We start from the raw sequence: 19,035 nt of genomic DNA, 5'->3' as shown, positions 1-19,035 counted from the left end.
CCAGTTTGCGCACGGCACACCAGAATGCTCAGAGATTTACACCTCGGTTTGCCAAGCACTAACTCTCTGTATAGACAAGCCCTACACATTTCATGCAATGTGAAAGAGCTTCAGAAAGGAGAGACAGACCTATCCCAAAATACCCTCTGACTAGTGGCTAGTCAGGGTTGGGGCACTCACCTGAGAGGTGGAAGACCTGGGTTCAAGACCCTGGTCTAAAATCAGGAGGAGGAGGGATTTGAACTCCCACGCTCCATATCTTGGATGAGTGCTCTAACTACTGGGCTATTGAGTGTATAAGGCAGGAGGGGGCACCACTTCAACACATTTTGTGCAGGGTAAGCTAAGGTAAGGTGCTTTTAGGTGGCCTCTCTATACACCAACCGGATTTGGCCCCACAAGCGAGATAGGCTGGGGAAATGCCTAGTTTGTGAATCCTGACAGGGCCTAGGGGTAGTTAGGCACAAAGCTGCTCAGTGGCATCAGGACTTAGGTGATTTATGTATGCCCATCAGCAGACATTTAGGCAGCTAGGGAACTTTAAGGTGGAATCTTAGGTGCCTAGGGGCTTTAGGCACCTACAGGGTTCAGTGGACCTGAACGGGGGGTTGTGAATGTCAGTGGCACCTAAATGTTGAATGGAGGTGCCTAAAATAGCAGTTAGGCACCTAACGTCCCCTCGTGAATCTAGCCCATACCATGTAAGACCTCAATTCTGCAAAGCAACCTCCTAGCATTGGCCTCTGTGGAGTCCCATTGTTATCAATAGGGCTCCAGGTGTTCACAGGGGTGCAGGGGTTCACATTAGCATATCATAGAACAGGATCAGAGCCCTGAACCCTTAAACTAGTTGCAGGAAGAAGCATGAATTGTAGAAAAGGGCACAATTTCCTCACTCCATTTTCCATATTGTATATGCATGCATACCTTTGGCAAAGTGTATATTATACACACACACTTGACTGCATGGCAAATAGACACTTCTGGTCACTATAGCTTGCACGTGCTTGCCAAGAGTTCGAATACATCTTCCAGACACATGGAAGCAATACATTATCAATTCCAAAGCCCATGTGATTCAGGTTAAAGGTACTTTTAAAACCATCATAAATAGTTTTCCATGCTAGGACTAGTCAGTCATATTACTACTACGAATATTTACCAACACAATTGGGATACATTGCTCAAGGCTGTTTACCAAAACAATTAAACATCTTAAGAACATAAGAAAGGTCATACTGAGTCAGACCAATGGTCCATCTAGCCCAGTATTCTGTCTTCCGACAAAAACAACGGAGTACTTGTGGCACCCTAGAGACTAACAAATTTATTTGGGCATTAGCTTTCGTGGGTTAAAACCCACTTCATCAGATGCATAGAGTGGAAAATACAGTAGGAAGATATATATACATAGTACATGAAAAGATGGGGGTTGCCTTACCAATTCTAACAAGACAATTCAATTAAAGTGGGCTATTATCAACAAGAGGAAAAATCACTTTTGTAGTGGTAATCAGGGTGTCCCATTTCAAACAGTTGACAAGAAGGTATGAGTAACAGTAGGGGGAAATTAGCATGGGGAAATTAGTTTTTAGTTAGCTTATGCCAAAATAAATGTGTTAGTCTCTAAGGTGCCACAAGTACTCCTTGTTGTTTTTTGCTGATACAGATTAACACGTCTACCACTCTGAAACCTGTCTTCCAACAGTGGCTAATCCCAGGTGCTTCAGAGGGAATGAACAGAACAGGTAATCATCCAGTGATCCATCTCCTGTTGCCCATTCTCAGCTTCTGGCAAACAGAGGCTGGGGACACCATCCCTGTCCATCCTGGCTAATAGACACTGATGGACCTATGCTCCATGAACTTATTTATATCTTTTTTTGAACCCTGTTATAGTCTTGGCCTTCACAACATCCTCTGGAAAAAAAGAGTAAATAACACTTTCTTATTTACTTTTTCGACACCACTCATGACTTTATAGTCATGTTTTCCAAGCTGAAAAGTCCCAGTCTTATTAATCTCTCCTCATATGGAAACTGTTCCATACCCCCAATCATTTTGTTGCCCTTTTCTGTACCTTTTCCAATTCATCTTTTTTTGAGATGGGGTGAATTCTGCACACAGTATTCAAGATGTGGGCATACCATGGATTTATATAGAAGCAATATGACATGTTCTGTCTTATTATCTATACCTTTCCTAATGATTCCCAACATTCTGTTAGCTTTTTTGACTGCTGCTGCACATTGAGTAGATGTTTTCAGAGAACTATCCACAACGATTTCAAGATCTCTTTCTTGAGTGGTAACAACTAATTTACAGGTCCTCATTTTATATGTATAGTTGGGATTACGTTTTCCAATGTGCATTAATTTGCATTTATCAACACTGAATTTCATCTGCCATTTTCTTACCCATTCACCCAGTTTTGTGAGAGCCCTTTGTAACTCTTTACGGTCTGCTTTTGACTTAACTATCTTAAGTAGTTTTGTATCATCTGCAAATTTTGCCACCTCACCATTTACCCCTTTTTCCAGATCATTATGGAATTCCATGATTATGTTGAACAGTACTGGTTCCAGTACAGATCCCTGGGGGATACCACTATTTACCTCTCTCCATTCTGAAAACTGACCATTTATTCCTACCCTTTGTTTCCTATCTTTTAACCAGTTATTGATCCACGAGAGGACCTTCCCTTTTATCCCATGACAGCTTACTTTACTTAAGAGCCTTTGGCGAGGGACCTTGTCAAAGGCTTTCTGAAAATCTAAGTATACTATATCCACTGGATCACCCTTTTCCACATGCTTGTTGACCCCGTCAAAGAATTCTAGTAGATTGGCGAGGCAAGATTTCCCTTTACAAAAAGATCTTATCAATTTTTCCATCTATAACAACAGGTATTGCATCACTGCAGCTCTGTTAGGCCAAGCAGCCATGTGTTTGGATACTCTTTCTACCATTTCAACAATTAAAAACAGAATACTTACAGTGGCAGCATTAATTCCTGGGAAGATTCGCAGCAGCCCAACATTCCTGTTCATGTTAGTGTGGACCTTAAACTTCTTTGTGGTGTTGGCTCTCCACACTGTCTCCCAGTTAACTGTTAAAGAGAAACAGAACCATAAAGAAAGAGAAGTCTCACTGCTCATTTAATTAAGCTTCACAACATTATATCAAGTGTATTTGTAGTACTTCATACTTCCTTATTTTTAAAGTCTGTACTATAATTCATTAGTATGACCTTCATACAAAAAAAATTAAAAAGGAGAAGTGAAGGAATAATCAAGAGTGGCAAACACAATAGCTGATCTCACTCACTGTGTTTATTATGAGCCTATATTTCAATAGTGTCCAAAGGAACCATTAGGTTAGGTCTCATCGTGCTATATTTTAAATCTTAAAAATTACAAATAATTTAGATCTCCAGAAAAAAATCAATATTATTCAGCAGAAAAGTTTCCACATTATTATTCCCCCATATTTTTAATACAGCAGCTCGGTTATAATATACTAATTTAAAACAAGAAATATTAAATGTAAGTATATCTGTTTGGTCCTTACTAGTGAACAGCATGATCTGCTGTTAAAAAAGGTTGACACTACATTCTAATATAATCTTCTGAAAATGTAAAGTTAATTCAGTGATTGTGCAAAGTCCTTGACTGATATTCCACTTACACCTATGCCATCATTACTATCCAGGGCCGCCCAGAGGATTCAGGGGGCCTGGGGCAAAGCGGGGGAGCTGCGGCGCTTGTATTCACCCGGCGGCGGTCTGGGTCTTCGGCGGCATTTCGGCGGCAGGGGGCCCTTCAGTCGCTCCACGTCTTCGGCAGCACTGAAGGGTCCCCCGCCACCGAAATGCCGCCGAAGACCTGGACCACCGCTGGGCCAGGGCTCGTGGGGCCACCGAAGACTCGGACCACCGCCGGGCCAGGGCTCACGGGACCCCTGCGGGGTCCGGCTCAAATTGCCCCACTTGCCCCCCGCCTCTGGGCGACCCTGTTACTATCCTCCGTTATAAACTACCCTCCTTCTACCTTCACCTGTTTAGAATATTCGGAAGATTTGGGGACAACAGAATGGTATGAAGAAGGTCTAACGTAAATGAAACATTTACTTTTCACACATTCTAATCAGGACTTCATTATTTTGTAATTGGAATTATATCAACAAGTACTCCAAGTCAGAAAAAATACATCTTCTCAAATATGAAAGATGTGACACGAATTCCAAATGTCATATTAAAGACAGATGTTGTTACTGTTGCCACTAATCATCTCCAGACCTTATAATGTAGTTACTAATGATTAAATAAAATAGCAAGGATTCAATTAACTGTGATTATATATTTAAAGCCAGATGCCAGCTGTTTAATAGTCTGTTTGTGTTCCATTATTAAAAGCCAAATCATGCATTATGGATTTCAAAAAGTTTAGTATTCCAATGCAAGAGAGAAATATCAATAACTGACAACTTGTAGAAGGGGCTTTGGCTTTACTCCTGAGGGCATTCTGCGCCAAAAAAAAAAAATTCTGCGCACAATATTTTAAAATTCTGCAAATTTTATTTGTCAAATAAATGTGGAGGCTCCAGCATGGCATTGGGAAGTACAGGCCGCTGGCTGCACAGAGGTGGGAGATCACTCTGCAGCTCCTCCCCACCCCCCGGGACATGGCTCAGTAGTAAGGCTGCACCCAACCCTGACATAGTGCAAGGACCGAGTCTGCCCTAGAAACACCTCAGGGCCCTACTCCTCCCTGCCAGGTGCACCAGATGTGGGCAGGCTCAGCAGGATCCAAGTGTGGAGGGGCTTACTGTGGGGGGATCCAGGTGTGGGTTGAGAGGATTCTGTGTGGGGGATTCTGGGTGCGAGCAGTGAGCTGGATGCACAGGGGCTTGTCGGGGGGTTCTGGGTGCAACGGTAATGGGACTCTGCAGGGGGGTCCAGGTGAAGGTGATTGGGGCTCAGCGAGGTGGGGTCTGTGTGTGCGTGGGGATAGAGTTTGGTGGGGGGTCAGGGTGTGCGAGGGTTCAGTGTAGGGGGGTCCAGATACTGGGGGAGTGGGGCTCCGTGGGGTGGGGATCCAGCTTCAGCTGCTTAAGGCTCCGTAGAGTGGGGATCCAGGTGCGGGTGGCTCTTCGGGGTGGTGCAGAGGGAGTGGCTCTTGGCAGGGGTGGTCTGGATATGGGGGGAATTGAGGCTCGGCAGGAGGGTCTGTGTATAGGGGGGTCTGGATGCATGGGAGTTGGGCGGATGGAGGAGCAGCTCCTTGTATCATGATCCCTCCCCCTGCAGCTGAGGAGCAATAAGTAGGGAGTTTGCAGAGCTTCTTGCAGCCTAGGGAGAAATCTGCCCTGGATGCCGTGCAAGGGAAGAGGAAGTCCCGTACTCCCCAGCCCATCCGGGACTAAAAGCTGAACCCAGCGCAGGGTAGGAGCCACCAGCCAGGTCTTCTCCAGTCCTGCCCCCTGCCCTACAGTGATTTACCTCTCTGCTGGCTGCCCTAGGCACCCAAAACATACTGCTGGGGAGGGTCGCATGACTGCTCTTATGGCTTCCCTTTGCTTCCCCATCAGAAAGGCATTTTCTGCGGGAAAGCAAAGAGATCTGCGGGGGAAATTAATTCTGTGCATATGCAGTGGCGCAGAATTCCACCAGGAGTACACTGCATATAACAACCCATGGCTTCAAGTACCATATTTCACTAAAAGCACAGATCATGCTGTAAAACTTAGCTCACAATGGAAAACAAACTGTTTCTTTTCACTTCTGGAGAAGCCCCCGGGCTGCAAGGACAGATAGAAAATTAGGATACATATTATTATAGACTTGCCCTGTGTCTTGTAAGGAATTAGTCACTCCTGAAAACATTCAGCTACTATCCTGATTTTTTGCAATCAATAGTCACAGCTGCTTTCAAGAATATCCAATATATATATAAAAGCCTCCCTCCAAACCCCAGTAAAACAATTTTCCTCTCATTGATGCCAGGACAAGACAATTTCTAACAATCACGACAGGCTATACATAACTGATATAATCTATCAGCATAAAGTTATTATGAACTTCCCAACACCGTCCCATCCCTGGCAAGCAAGACAGCAGATACGTCACAAGGGTCTCAGGACAGTGCTTACAGAAAAAACAAACCAGGGGATTATATGGATAAATGTTTTTACTCACAAATTGTGAAACATATTTAAAGTGATATTCATGATGGTGTAAGAATCATCCACTCATGAGCAAATGGATCCCCACTGTGCTGAGGATGAGAGAGAGCAGTGGGATGTATGTGCAGATTCAACCTGAACATGTATAGCTACAAAATTTCTGGGAAGTTGACCAGCTCAATTCAGGAGATCACATAGCTGGGTCCAAGTAGTTTGACAAGTGATGATAACATATAAAGTGATGTTCTAAAAAAGGCAACTCTCTTGCCTTGTCACACCAATATGGCAGAGGAGGAACCTGGAGGTCCAACAAGCCTAGGGTTGAAATGGTTCCAGCTACATACTAAATATAGTAATATGTAATAATTCATAATATTATGCAGTAACATGTTTAATGCATTACAGTTGCTAAGTGCAGAACTAGTAGAAAAGTTTAAGTCTGGGGTAATATAGACCAAAGAAACAGACACCAGGAGAAGACCCAATTGGTTATGAGTGTAATGATTTCTGAGAAGTTACGGTGAAGGTGAGTGAGTACTGGAAAAGCAGAAAACCTGTGTCTTACTCTAGAGCTAGAGGAAGCTTTTGTTATATTACCTGAACACTCTCATAAAGAGGGGAGTATATAAAATAGCAACAAAAGAACTGACTATGCATGAGATGGCTCATGGTCTCCAGCTCTGCTCCTTCATCCCCATATTTGCTGCCTTCCCTACAGAAGCTGACAGCTCCTACACCCTGTCTTACAATGCCATTCCTAGCACAGGAAATTTAATTCCTGCAGCAGGACAGGGGAGGGGTCCATGGATTAAAATAAAATTAATAGCAGAAATACAGAAGGCACTGGATGTATGCTCATATGCTCAACATTAATCAAGTCCTAATAGCTCAAATGAATCATAGCTATATGTTCAATCATGTAACATGCAAATGCTTTCTACAATCTGAAAAACACTGTGTTTGATAAAACTTCAACTGCAAAGCAGGATCCTAAATCAGCTGAGAAAAGCATTCCACCACAATAGCCCTGCGGACCACGATACCTAGCCTTTGAAGATGGATCAACTCTACTGCAGCAAATCAGTATTTGATGAGAATAGCAAGCTTCACTTATTCTCCTCACTTTTATACTATTTTACACTGGTTTAAGATTCTGTCTCCCACCATGTTTCAACAGCTCCCCTTCCTGCATCCAGCATGGCTTCCTCTTCACACACAGAATAGCTGAAGTATTCTTAGGTTTAAATAAAACAGGGAAAAAGTGGCCTACATTTACAATAAGAAGCTGCAACAAAAGAAGACATCTGGAAGCGGTTATAACTTATATCCCAAACAAAAGCTTCTTTCCGGGATTGTGTCAAGGGAAACTCTCATATGTGCCTGTAATGAACTGTACTGAAACATCATTAACTAGACTTGTGAATCCCCATCACTCAGTCTCCAATAGTTTGATTCCAACCCCTTGATTCTATTTAGCAAGGAAGAATTTATTGGGGCAAAATTACTGGTAGGGGGTTGAAGATGTGATAGCTAAATAGGTGTGGCTTGGAGTAGGGCCTTGAGGGCTGAAGCAGTAGAAATCTCTCTCACCAGGCCAGAAGGTTGTCCTGGTAAGTGAGTGTTAAAAAATTTTTTGAGTCCTATTCATCATAATCATAGGTGGGAGGAGAGAGAGCAGCAGCAGTATTTACTAAGATGCCCAAGAATCCCCAGTTCTCTTTTTCCCCTGCAACAAGGGATGTTTTTTTAAAGCTGTCTCATCTACACTCAAAGCCAGTGCCAACCAAAGGACATGAAAGTTTTTTTTCTTCCATCCTCAGTCAAAGATTAGACTTTGCTTAGACATCCTTCAGAATGTATGTTACCTACTTTGGAAACTATCAGTGTACTTAATGTTTTCTTAAAAAATCTGAAGAGTGAATTAGACCTATCCTGGTTAACTTTGCCAAAATAAGATTAAACCATCTCTCATTAGAGATCCATGCCAAGATAAGAAGACTAAAACTGAGATAACCAGGATAGGTCTAATGTTTACCTTATATTTTCTGAACCTATGTCTGAAAATGCGCTCTACTGAATAATGCTCTGTGTTCAAAATGTTACAGCATTAATGGAGGAAAGTAACTTATCCCAGAAGAGAGATCTATTTTAAACAAAATTAATATAGCCAGAAAACTTTCCTCTAGTTAGCATCATTCCCCACACCGAGAGTTTTGCCGATCTGCTTAATACAGATCATGACTTCAGGGATAAGAGTAGCAGTTATCTTTACAAATGACATTTTTCCATCCTGCAAATAACACCACTCGTACATTCTGCTCTGGCTTCCAACCTAATTAATCCAACTGAGCTGGATTAGTTCTCAAACAAACAAAAGTATAAATCCTTCCATGTCCAGCTAAGGCTTGTTCTGAGCCATTTCAAATCATGCAGAGAGCCATACACAATCTCATTCAGCAATTCTTTTGCACTGTTTGTGTTACCATATACAATATCCAAGAAATGGAGAAATTTTCCATGTCATGGCTCAATTTATGCACAATTTATGTCATTCTGTTGGATGGACATTCTATCCCACAACTTCTGCAGCTACATCAGGTTGTCTGGATTGTTCGATGAAAATAATCTTAAGAACTGCCAATATGAAGTAAGGAAGCTTATGGATAGGCAGATGACGTATGAGAATTTCTACCTTTCTGTGTTCAGAATAATGCTTTATGGACTCCTATATGATGAACTGGCTAACTAGAGAAGTTATTCATTGAGCTTTTGGCACATTGCAACAGATAACGAGCAACCTGTTCTGACTTGGATGGGCTATGCTTGTAAAAAAAGCTTTCAACTGATGTAGCATACATACTCCTCTGCATTATGTAAATTTGAGTACAAAGCTGATTATTTTAGGAACAAAGATAAGCACATTATTCATCTTCCTCAGAAACAGGCAAGCCCCTAAAAAGGATGTACACTATTTAAAAAGTTAGGTAATTATATTTTAGTGTACTAAATGTCCAACATGGCCTGGGGAAGGAAGGCAAACAGGCCAAAGCATATGAGATATAAAAACAAAAATTTAAAACCTTAAAGGTTTTCAAAATTGGGTGCCTAAAATTAGACATCTACAAATGTGGTCTGATTTTCAAATGTGCTAAGCATTCACAATTCCCTTTTGACTTCAGACCCTTCTGAAATAATCAGGCCACTTTCTGAGGAGTTTAATTTTAAGCAGCCAAGTTTGAAAGTTTTGACCTTCATACATAACTGTATGCTAAACCATTTTTGACAGAGGGATTGGGGGCAGAAGGCGTGGCGGTGTCCGGAAGTCTGGCTAGCTTCTGTTCCACTGTTAAGCCTCAGCATGAACCAGACTGTGACACCATTGTTACCATACAATCCAGTTGAAGTATGAACAGGTTGGTTTAGTATATTGTGAAGACTCTTTAAGATTTTAAATTTGTGTTTTATATCCCACAAGGTGTAATATCTGAGATATCCGTGACAGGATGTCAGAATGTGTGTACTAAGGATGTTGTTCACTTGAAAGGTTTAGAATTACTGAATAGAAAGGAGTAAGAATGTGGAAGGTTCCAGGGTCATAGGTCCTGGAAGGTAAGTGAAGACCTCTTTTCCCTTTACAGAAGTATCAGATGGTGAAAGTCTCATCTCTTTCTGTCTAATCTAATAAAGACAAGACCATACATCAGGACAGAGGGAAAGAAATCAAACTAATACAACACATTCTAGAAAGCAGCAAACTTTTGTTAGGCAACACATACACAAACGCCACAATACAGGTTTGAACTCATTCATTATAGGAGTACAGTAGCTCTAAAAGTGACACCTCCCTAAGGAGTGGTGACTGAACTCAAAGTTATGAAATCAAACAAGAAATACAGCTTTTAATGATCGCAAAGCTCCAGTCAAACAGCAGCACTTTCTTCTTACCCTTCTCTGCAAAGTGACAGGCAAGTCGTACCATTATATAAGCTACACGAGTGTTCATTAGAATTCAGGGTGACAGCCAATGGGTGGAGAGCACAAACCAACTTATGGATGGTTCTTAAAGGTGGAAAGCAAGACAAAAAAATACAGCCACCTTTTTCTGGCAATAATTTGTCATAATTGATATACGCCTTTTGAAATGAGTCTATCCCAACTAAATATTCATTCCAACAATAAACATGCCTGTATTTGTAAGAAAAAATACCTCAATGTATAGAGCTGGCATTTACCTTGATAATATCAATAAATAAATGACTTGGGCTTTTTACTATGTACAACCGGAATTGCCTAATACTGCCAAGCAAAACACAGTAACTTGGCCCCTGATAACTAACCATCCTCCATCTTTTACATTAGTGATGTTATGAAGGTTGATAGTGCGCATCCTCACAACTTTCCCTGTTGTATCTATCTGCAAAGTTCAGCAATTTTTTTATGTACTTGATTTTTCCTGCATAAATCTTTCAATGTTTCTTTAAAAAATAAACAAAACCAAACCACAATGATGACAACCTCAGCACTCAAAATCCCTATGCTAACAAACCATATGCATGTGTGATGGAGAAAAACTAGGTAGAATAAAGAAGCAGATTTTAGTTTGATACTTTCAGGCAATAAAATACTTTCGGATGATTTAGTTGGGGATTGATCCTGCTTTGAGCAGGGGGTTGGACTAGATGACCTCCTGAGGTCCCTTCCAACCCTGATATTCTATGATTCTATGAATAAAGAGTAGCTGAAGTGAGAAATAAATTATGAAATGCACTGAGACTGTGTCCTTATACACTGTAGTTAGTAATTAGCCTGGGCTTCTTTTTTGTCTGCCCCGTTCAAATCTGTAAGGCACCCCTGGAGTCAAGGTCTATTCTTGATCACTGAAGATATTACAAATATATTTTTTAATGTATTCCGATGCTTTTTGTCCTATGCTGCATCAGGAGCTTAAAGTAAGTATTTCATGGGCGCTTCCTGAGGCTTGTTCACATGAACAACACTCTGGAATCTTTTCACCACTGCCTACAAGAATCAAGCTTGCCAGATCCAAAATTTTGGGGAAGTTGATACAGCCAGTGCGTCCAGAGATGGACAATGGAACTGAAGGAAGGTGCTGAAAAAGCCATAGGAAACTTCTAAATATTGACCAGGGACATTAAAGGAAAAGAGGACTGATGAGGTCAGAAACCAACCACAAGGATTGATCAGTGGGAGCATGGATCAATGGGGAAAAAATGAGAGGAGCAACTGGAGGTGAAGAGGCTGCTGCAGATGCACAGAATGCAGATTAACTTCTCTATTCTGCCTCACTCTTTGGTTCTGAGACAGATACAGCATAGCATAGCTCTCTACCCGCCAGCAGTATCTCTCCACCTCGCCCTTCTGCACCAATTAATCAGTCATAGTGGGCTCTGGTCCCATTATACTCCCACCTTCCATTCTCTTGCTGGAAACAGATAATCAACTCCTCCTAATCTCTCTCACACACCTTCCAAGCCCAGCCTGTCTCCCAGTTTGTAGACCTGTGGAGCTGGATTCTCAGAGGAAAGTTTCTGTAGACTGCCTACATCTCCTTCTGGAACTGACAGCAGATCGGCAGCAGACTGAAGCAGCCAGGGCCGGCTCCAGCTTTTTTGCTGCCCCAAGCGGCGAAGAGAAAGTTCGAGAGGGACTTGCTGCCGAAGACCCGGACGTGCCGCCCCCTTCCATGGGCCGCCCCAAGCACCAGCTTGCTGTGCTGGTGCCTGGAGCCAGCCCTGGAAGCAGCAAAAGAGATGGACTTGTCTGAAAAAAGTGAAGGAAGACAATGTACACAAGCAATTTAAATGGTTAAAAATAGCTGGGTTGGTTTGGTGTGTTTTTAAAAGCCGCAAATGGTTCCTTTTCTCCACAAGAGCTTCTCATGAGGATTCTAGGAGTGCACTCAGGGAAAATAACCATGTTTCAAAAAATTTATTTTAGACAGAGTAAAGCTGCACTAGTTATAGATACTGTCTGTATTCTGTGAACTATGGATTTCCAAAATGAAACAATCATTCAGTACTGACACTTCCACTTTGGACAAGTGGCACTACACTAACAATGCAATCAATTGAAACAAATAGTAATAATGGGGCAATTCATGCCATCAGTTTTAAAGCACAACTCCCCATTGATTTCAATGGGGGAGTTCTGCTTACAATTTAATGGGACATTATGGCCAGGAAAAAGTAACTGATAGCTTTATCGTTTTTCTACTACAAAAAACAGGTACTCATAAAGCAGATCATTTGAACCCAAGAAAGAATTTACATAAAGTTTGATTCCATTATTGATCATTAAGAAAACCCAATATTTATAATGTCATTTGTCCCAGTTTATAAAAATTCAGTAAAAAAATTCAAGACAACCCATCCCAGTATTCAGAAATAGTACAAAGGGAAGCGTTCTGGTTAACCGAATACATTAAATTTTTTCCTTAACTACAGAAGTCATTTATTTGCCTGAGTTAATTTTAACTAAATTGTGATAGCAAAAGTAAGAAAGAGATTTCCTTTATCTCCCAGATGTTCTGAAGGCAGTTATTGTGGGGAATCTCACAAGATGCACCTCAGTTCTGAGAAGTACAAACTTACTACACCTCTACCCCGATATAACACGAATTCGGATATAATGTGGTAAAGCAGTGCTCCGGGGGGGGGGGGGGGGCTGCGCACTCCGGTGGATCAAAGCAAGTTCGATATAATGCAGTTTCACCTATAACACGGTAAGATTGTTTGGCTCCCGAGGACAGCGTTATATCGAGGTAGAGGTGTATTCCAATCTTGGAATGTGGCTGAATGGACTGTCAATTACTTGAAATTTAAAAAAAATAAATTATAGTTGGGTTTTTTTTTAACAGTGCTCATCATCATAGTATCTGTACAAACATTAATGGAATTATCCTTACAAGAGTGTTCTGAGGTAGGGAAGTATTATTAACTTAATTTTTCAACTGGGGAAAACTGAGGGACAGAGAAGTTAAGTGACTTCTTAAGGTTACACAGGAGGCCTGTGACACAGCCAGGAATAGAACTCGGATCTTCCAAATCCTAATCAAATGTCCTAGCCACAGTACCAGTCTTTTCAACAACACTAAGAAGAGAGGTTTTTCAAGTTAGGTGGACATCCACTAGGGACTAGAGATGACGGAAGGAAGTGAAAGGTTAGTGCATCCATCCTCTGCACCACTTCTACCCCAGATATATTTTTTAATTTAACTGGACACCAGCACGAACAGATAATTTTCAGAAGTATGAAATATATCTTAGTCAAGGTTTGTAGTGACCCCTTGACACCTTGACGTTTTAAATAAGTTTCTTCACCAAAAAGGAACTTCATCCATCACATTGGCACAATCATTTGTGACAGTAATTTTGCATACTGGTACTGAAATCCTTATGTATTTTTTTAATAATTAAAAAAACAAAACAAAAACAGGAACACACATCCAGATTGCCTAATGTCTAAATAAATTAGGAAGAAAGATCAAATTTTAGACCTACCAACATTAACAGTGTCCCTCTGATTTAAAAGGATCTTAGTTTCTTAAGCACCTAATAAAGCGCCTTACCATGAACTATGACTATGAACCAAAGTGCAGACAGGAACAATCTGTCAAAAACTGTACAGATGCTGCCCCACCTGCTGTGCCTTATTTCGGGGTCCAGTGTAATCATTAAAGAGATTAAACCACTTTGTTCTTTCATTTTTCCCTACCTTATTTTATCCCCAGACCAAGCATTTTTGTGGCAGAAGGGCATATTCCCAAAATGCTTCCCTCCCAAGAGTCTGGATATTTGGTAAGAATCAATCCAGCCATGTCTATGTATAATAGAGAACTGTACAAAATCTACCTGCAGTTTAATTGCTGATTCTTATATCTTATACAACTATCATTTTAACAGCTTCTAGGGCACATGGAGTGGTGTCAGGACACAAACGGCATAACCCAATGCTTTTAAATCACATCCATACTTAAGAAAATGTGTGTCTCAATTGTGTAAGTACTGATCAAATCCTGAAACAGCTCTTGAGGAAGGTAGTGCACTTTTGCATGTGTCATAAATTACAGGGCTTAAACGATGAAATTGCTTACCTGTAATATCAACCTCAGCATTTGCAAGTGGAGGCAGGTTAGGTGAGGAAAAGGCATTGAAACTCCCAGCATCCACCTTAGTCACCCTATTTCCCCTGTACAGCTTATGATAAAAATACAGGCACACCTACAAGAAAAATAAAGAAACATGTCTGTGTAGAAGCCAGTAATTAAAGATATAAACAAATACTGTTGTCTTCCCCTTTTAAAATGTTTTCTAAATCTTTAAACTAATGAGAAGTACTTAGAGGTTGGCAGATTTACAACTCTGACACTTTTTAAAAAAAAAAGTGGAATGCCTGTCACTTTATGGATTGTTCTTTAACTCTTAACAAGTTAAACGTTAACTAGCTACCTAATTCCCTCACAAGAGCAGGCAAAGTCTAGGAAAGACAGCGAAGGCTGTTTCTTTAGGGTTTTTTGGTCAAGTTTAAGTGGAGGTAGGTGAGAAGAAAAGAGAGGACTTTTAAAGAGCTGTCATAAGCATCTGAAATTGGAGTCCAATTGCTTTTTGGTGGCCCACACAAAATGGTCAAGATTTTCCAAAGGGACTAGTGGTTTGGATACATTCGTTTTTGGGTGCCCAACTTAAGATGCCTAAAAGGCATCAGGCAACTCCATGCTTAGTGAAAAGTCAGTCCCCTTCAAAGGTCTCAAGCTGAACTCCATAAAAATTACGGCACTGAAAATTACTAAAAACAATAAGTCGTCCTTGTGGCACCTTAGAGACTAACAAATTTATTTGGGCATAAGCTTTCATGGGCTAGAACCCACTTCATCAGAGGCATGGAGTGGAAAATACAGGAGCAGGTATAAATACATGAAAAGATGGGAGTTGCAAACTGGACACCATCAAATTAGGCCTGAATAAAGACTGGGAATGGTTGGGTCATTACAAAACCTAAACCTAATTTCCCCCATACTAATTTTCCCCTACTGTTACTCACACCTTCTTGTCAACTGTTTGAAATGGGCCACTCTCATTACCACTACAAAAGTTATTTTTCCTCACTTGGTATCCTACTGTTAAATTGAATTGTCTCGTTAGACTGACCTCACACTTGGTAAGGCAACTCCCATCTTTTCGTGTATTTATACCTGTGCCTGTATTTTCCACTCCATGCATCTGATGAAGTGGGTTTTAGCCCACAAAAACGTATGCCCAAATAAATTTGTTAGTCTCTAAGATGCCACAAGGACTCCTCGTTCTTTTTGCTGATACAGACTAACATGGCTACCTCTCTGAAACCTGAAAATTACTAGTCACTTTGGAAAATCTTGGTCAGTAAGCTGCTGAACTTAACCCACATCAAACTGGCAGTGTCAGAACAGAGACAGACTGAATGAGGGTGAAAACTGAACCCGAAGAAGTGGGCTGTAGTCCACAAAAGCTTATGCTCTAATAAATTTGTCAGTCTCTAAGGTGCCACAAGTATTCCTGTTCTTTTTACGGATATAGACTAACACGGCTGCTACTCTGAAAACTGAACTACTGTCTCTCTCTGCTTGATGGGTGGGTTCTGCTGGTCAGATTTCAAACATATTAGTGAGGCAGTGTGGGGAAGCTTCCACAGCTCTGAGTGTGATGTTCTTTATTAACATAACAGGCACTACAATCTCTACAGAGACAGAAATTTTCTACATTTTACCAGTACTAAACTTCTCTTCAATTTTAACTATTCCCACCACCTCCACTCAACTACTTGTTTTGAGTCCCAAGCACAGTGTGCAAATGAAAATCTTTGATTTCAAGTCTACTGCGCCAGTATGTCAGAGACATGACAAGTCTATACAATATATTAGGAACATACTGGTAAGTTAAGCCTGACAACAGTGTGTGCACTGTGTCAGATGGGGGTCTGTTAACCTTGACAGGGTTCCTTTAAAGATCAATGCACATTCCTTCTTGGTTAACAGATATATTTTAAAAGAGTAAACATTTGGTTTTACTAAATTCAGGAAAGCAAATTCTGATGCTAGGGAAACAGACCTCAGGAATTACAAACTGTCCAGCGATCAGCAGCGCCCCTAGTAGGTTGGCTCGACCATCATTCCGCAATTCATATATAGGCACCTAAAAAGAAGGGACTGAAATTACACCCCATTTCTTATATATAAACAGCAGAAGAGATTCCAGTTCATGCAATACAAATCCAGTATAAATACATGAATAATTTATGTAACAATCAAGGCAATCTCCCATTATATCATTTACGGTGAATAAGATTTACTTCTTCATCCAAACTAACTATTTTAGACAGAAGCAGATGGTGGAATTTCTCCCTCTGAATGTAAAACAGATTTTTTTCATAAAATATATCATTGGCTTTTTCATATTTTTCCTCTTATTGTAATAGCTTTATTTAAAAAAAATCTCATTAAAGAAATTATTCTGGTCTGATTAAGCAACTGCATATTTTCTTTCAGAAGGGAAAGCCAGGTTAGCAACAACATCAAGAACAGAAAATGTGTGTATTCAATTCTTCAGTGAGGAAGCATGAGGCAGAAAAGTGTACAGAGAGTAAGATGAGCAACAGCCTCACTTCATTCAGAGTCACCCATAGCATCATCTGAGGATATAATTTGCCCTACTCTTCCTGGCTGAATATAAAAGGCGAACAGGTAGTTTGTTATTGACAGAATAGGACAAGACTAAATGTAGAGACTTAGTGTGTTACTTAGAGGATGATGACTTCTAAGCCTTTTTAGAATGAATCTTTATTAGCAAAATCATCCCCAATGTCTGAGCTACTTTAAACAATGCAAAAGTTAAGATTGCATGCTCTGCTTCTGGTTCATGTGCCAGGCAGATCTGTAAATAATACAGCAAAAAATGAAAGCAAAATCCTTAATTTTTTTTAATAAAGTAAACAGTACAGATAATCTTACAGACCCCGACAATTTAGAGACAGTGACCTGCATTCTATTCCTTCTTTATCATCCAAATTCTTTACTAAGTCCCAAGTACAAAGTCAATCATGTAATAAAAATAACACTCAGATCTTATATAGCACATTTCATCAGAAGCTCTCAAAGCACTTTACAAAGGAGGTAAGTATCGTCCTCTTTTGACAGATGGAGAAACTGAGGCACAGAGATTACATGATTTGCCCAAGGTCACCTAGTAGATTAGTAGCAAAGCTGGGAATAAAATCCAGGTCTTCAGAATCCCAGTCCAGTGCTTTAGACACTAGATTACACTGCCTCTCCTGCACAAACCCAGAGACAACAGCAGGAATACAGAATTATTGTTATTTAATAAAATTGTGATAGTGCCTAGTCGCCAATCAGGCTGGGGTCCAATTGTGCTAGGCACTGTACAACCATAGAGTTTACCAAAGAGCTTACAGTCTAAAAAAGAAAAAAAAACATAACAGATGGATGAAACCAACAAGCAGGTTGAGAAGACAGGGTAACAAAATAATAGGATGTGCATAATTCTTAGTCAATCAGGAGTGGTAATCATAACTTGCTGCCTGCTTACCTATTGTGTTAATAAAAGCATAATATGGCCTGGACCTTTATTACTTGGGAAAATGGATGTTTCTCAGAGCTCAAGTTCATTTTTCAGAGCTAGCAATAAATAAATATTTTTATTTGCAACAGATCACGTTTGATGTGGAAGTTATTGGAAGATAAAAGATGAAATCTCACAATACCATTTTTCAAGTCACTTTTAAGACTAGAGTTGCACTTTTATGTTTAAACAAACAGCAGAGGCCATTCTGGTAAAACAGCAGGTGTAAAATGCACACTGGTGCAAAATAAAAAATCAGCTTCAGACACAATGTGGTAAGGCCCAATCACCAGGATGATAGAGATGAATAAATTAAAGGAAGTATGCCAACTGTGAAACTGGGCATAAGGCATCCCACTCCTATCCCATGTTAGACACTCCGTGGCCAAGGAAGCACATGCATCCTGTTCTGGCAATCATAAAAGGGTTCAAAATGGGGACAAAGAGTATTGAAGAAATTAAGTTCATTGTCCCCCACAACAAAGAAATGGGTGATTGCTAGACTCAGATACAAAAATAATCCACACACAACAATCCAGGACAGGATAACAATTTATAAAGGAATATAAGCCTCCATGCTCCTGGGCTTAAACAAACCACTAACAGCCTGGTTTTAGGCAGATGTTTCCTATATAAAGAGGTTATTACACAATAGCCCACTACAGGATTTGTTGCACCTTCCTCAGAAGCATCCAGTACTGGCCACTGTTGGCAGCTGGACTAGAACCACTACAGGTCTGATTTAATACGGCAATTCTTACATTTCTAGAATCACTAACAACAAAAAACCTGTGAGCAGATCCTCACCTGGTGTGAACTGCCATGGCTCTATTGAAATCAATGACAACTGACAATTCATACCAGCTGAGAATCTGCCCCTGCAAGTCTAAAGCATACAGTGTTAATCAGTATACTATACAATTTACATACAGACACACTACAATAAAAAATGCATTTGAACTCAGCCTAAAATTAAGGTTTACCTGAGATCCTGTCAGAATAATGGTTTTACCCAAGTTCTCACACATGAAGGATAAAGCCGAAGCAGTATATGCCATTGTGTCCGTGCCATGAAGGATCACAAAACCATCGTATTGTTCATAGTATTTCTAGAGATGGAAAGACATTTTTTCACATTAATCAGAATTAGAACAATGCTGTGCTGGTGCTGACACAAATCAGACATATATTGCTTTACTTCTACTACTGCAGGGTGATAATT

The 19,035-nt window shown here is 40.5% G+C and overlaps 1 protein-coding gene across 2 annotated transcripts in view; it reads right to left on the bottom strand.

Annotated features, from left to right (window-relative positions):
- Window positions 1-19,035, bottom strand: part of ASPG (asparaginase) — a 74,955-nt gene that overhangs the window by 33,105 nt on the left and 22,815 nt on the right. For both annotated transcript variants that reach the window (XM_005285814.4, XM_065593711.1), the window contains exons 4-7: window positions 18,797-18,922; window positions 16,287-16,370; window positions 14,297-14,423; window positions 2,997-3,109 (exon numbers count right to left, since the gene is read on the bottom strand). In XM_005285814.4, the coding sequence (XP_005285871.3) occupies window positions 2,997-3,109; window positions 14,297-14,423; window positions 16,287-16,370; window positions 18,797-18,922 (450 nt within the window). The remainder of the gene's footprint in view (window positions 1-2,996; window positions 3,110-14,296; window positions 14,424-16,286; window positions 16,371-18,796; window positions 18,923-19,035) is intronic.

This window comes from Chrysemys picta, chromosome 4 (genome assembly GCF_011386835.1).
Source record: "Chrysemys picta bellii isolate R12L10 chromosome 4, ASM1138683v2, whole genome shotgun sequence".
In the NCBI taxonomy this organism is placed as follows: Eukaryota; Metazoa; Chordata; order Testudines; family Emydidae; genus Chrysemys; species Chrysemys picta.
This window is presented reverse-complemented; position numbering and strand designations above follow the sequence as displayed.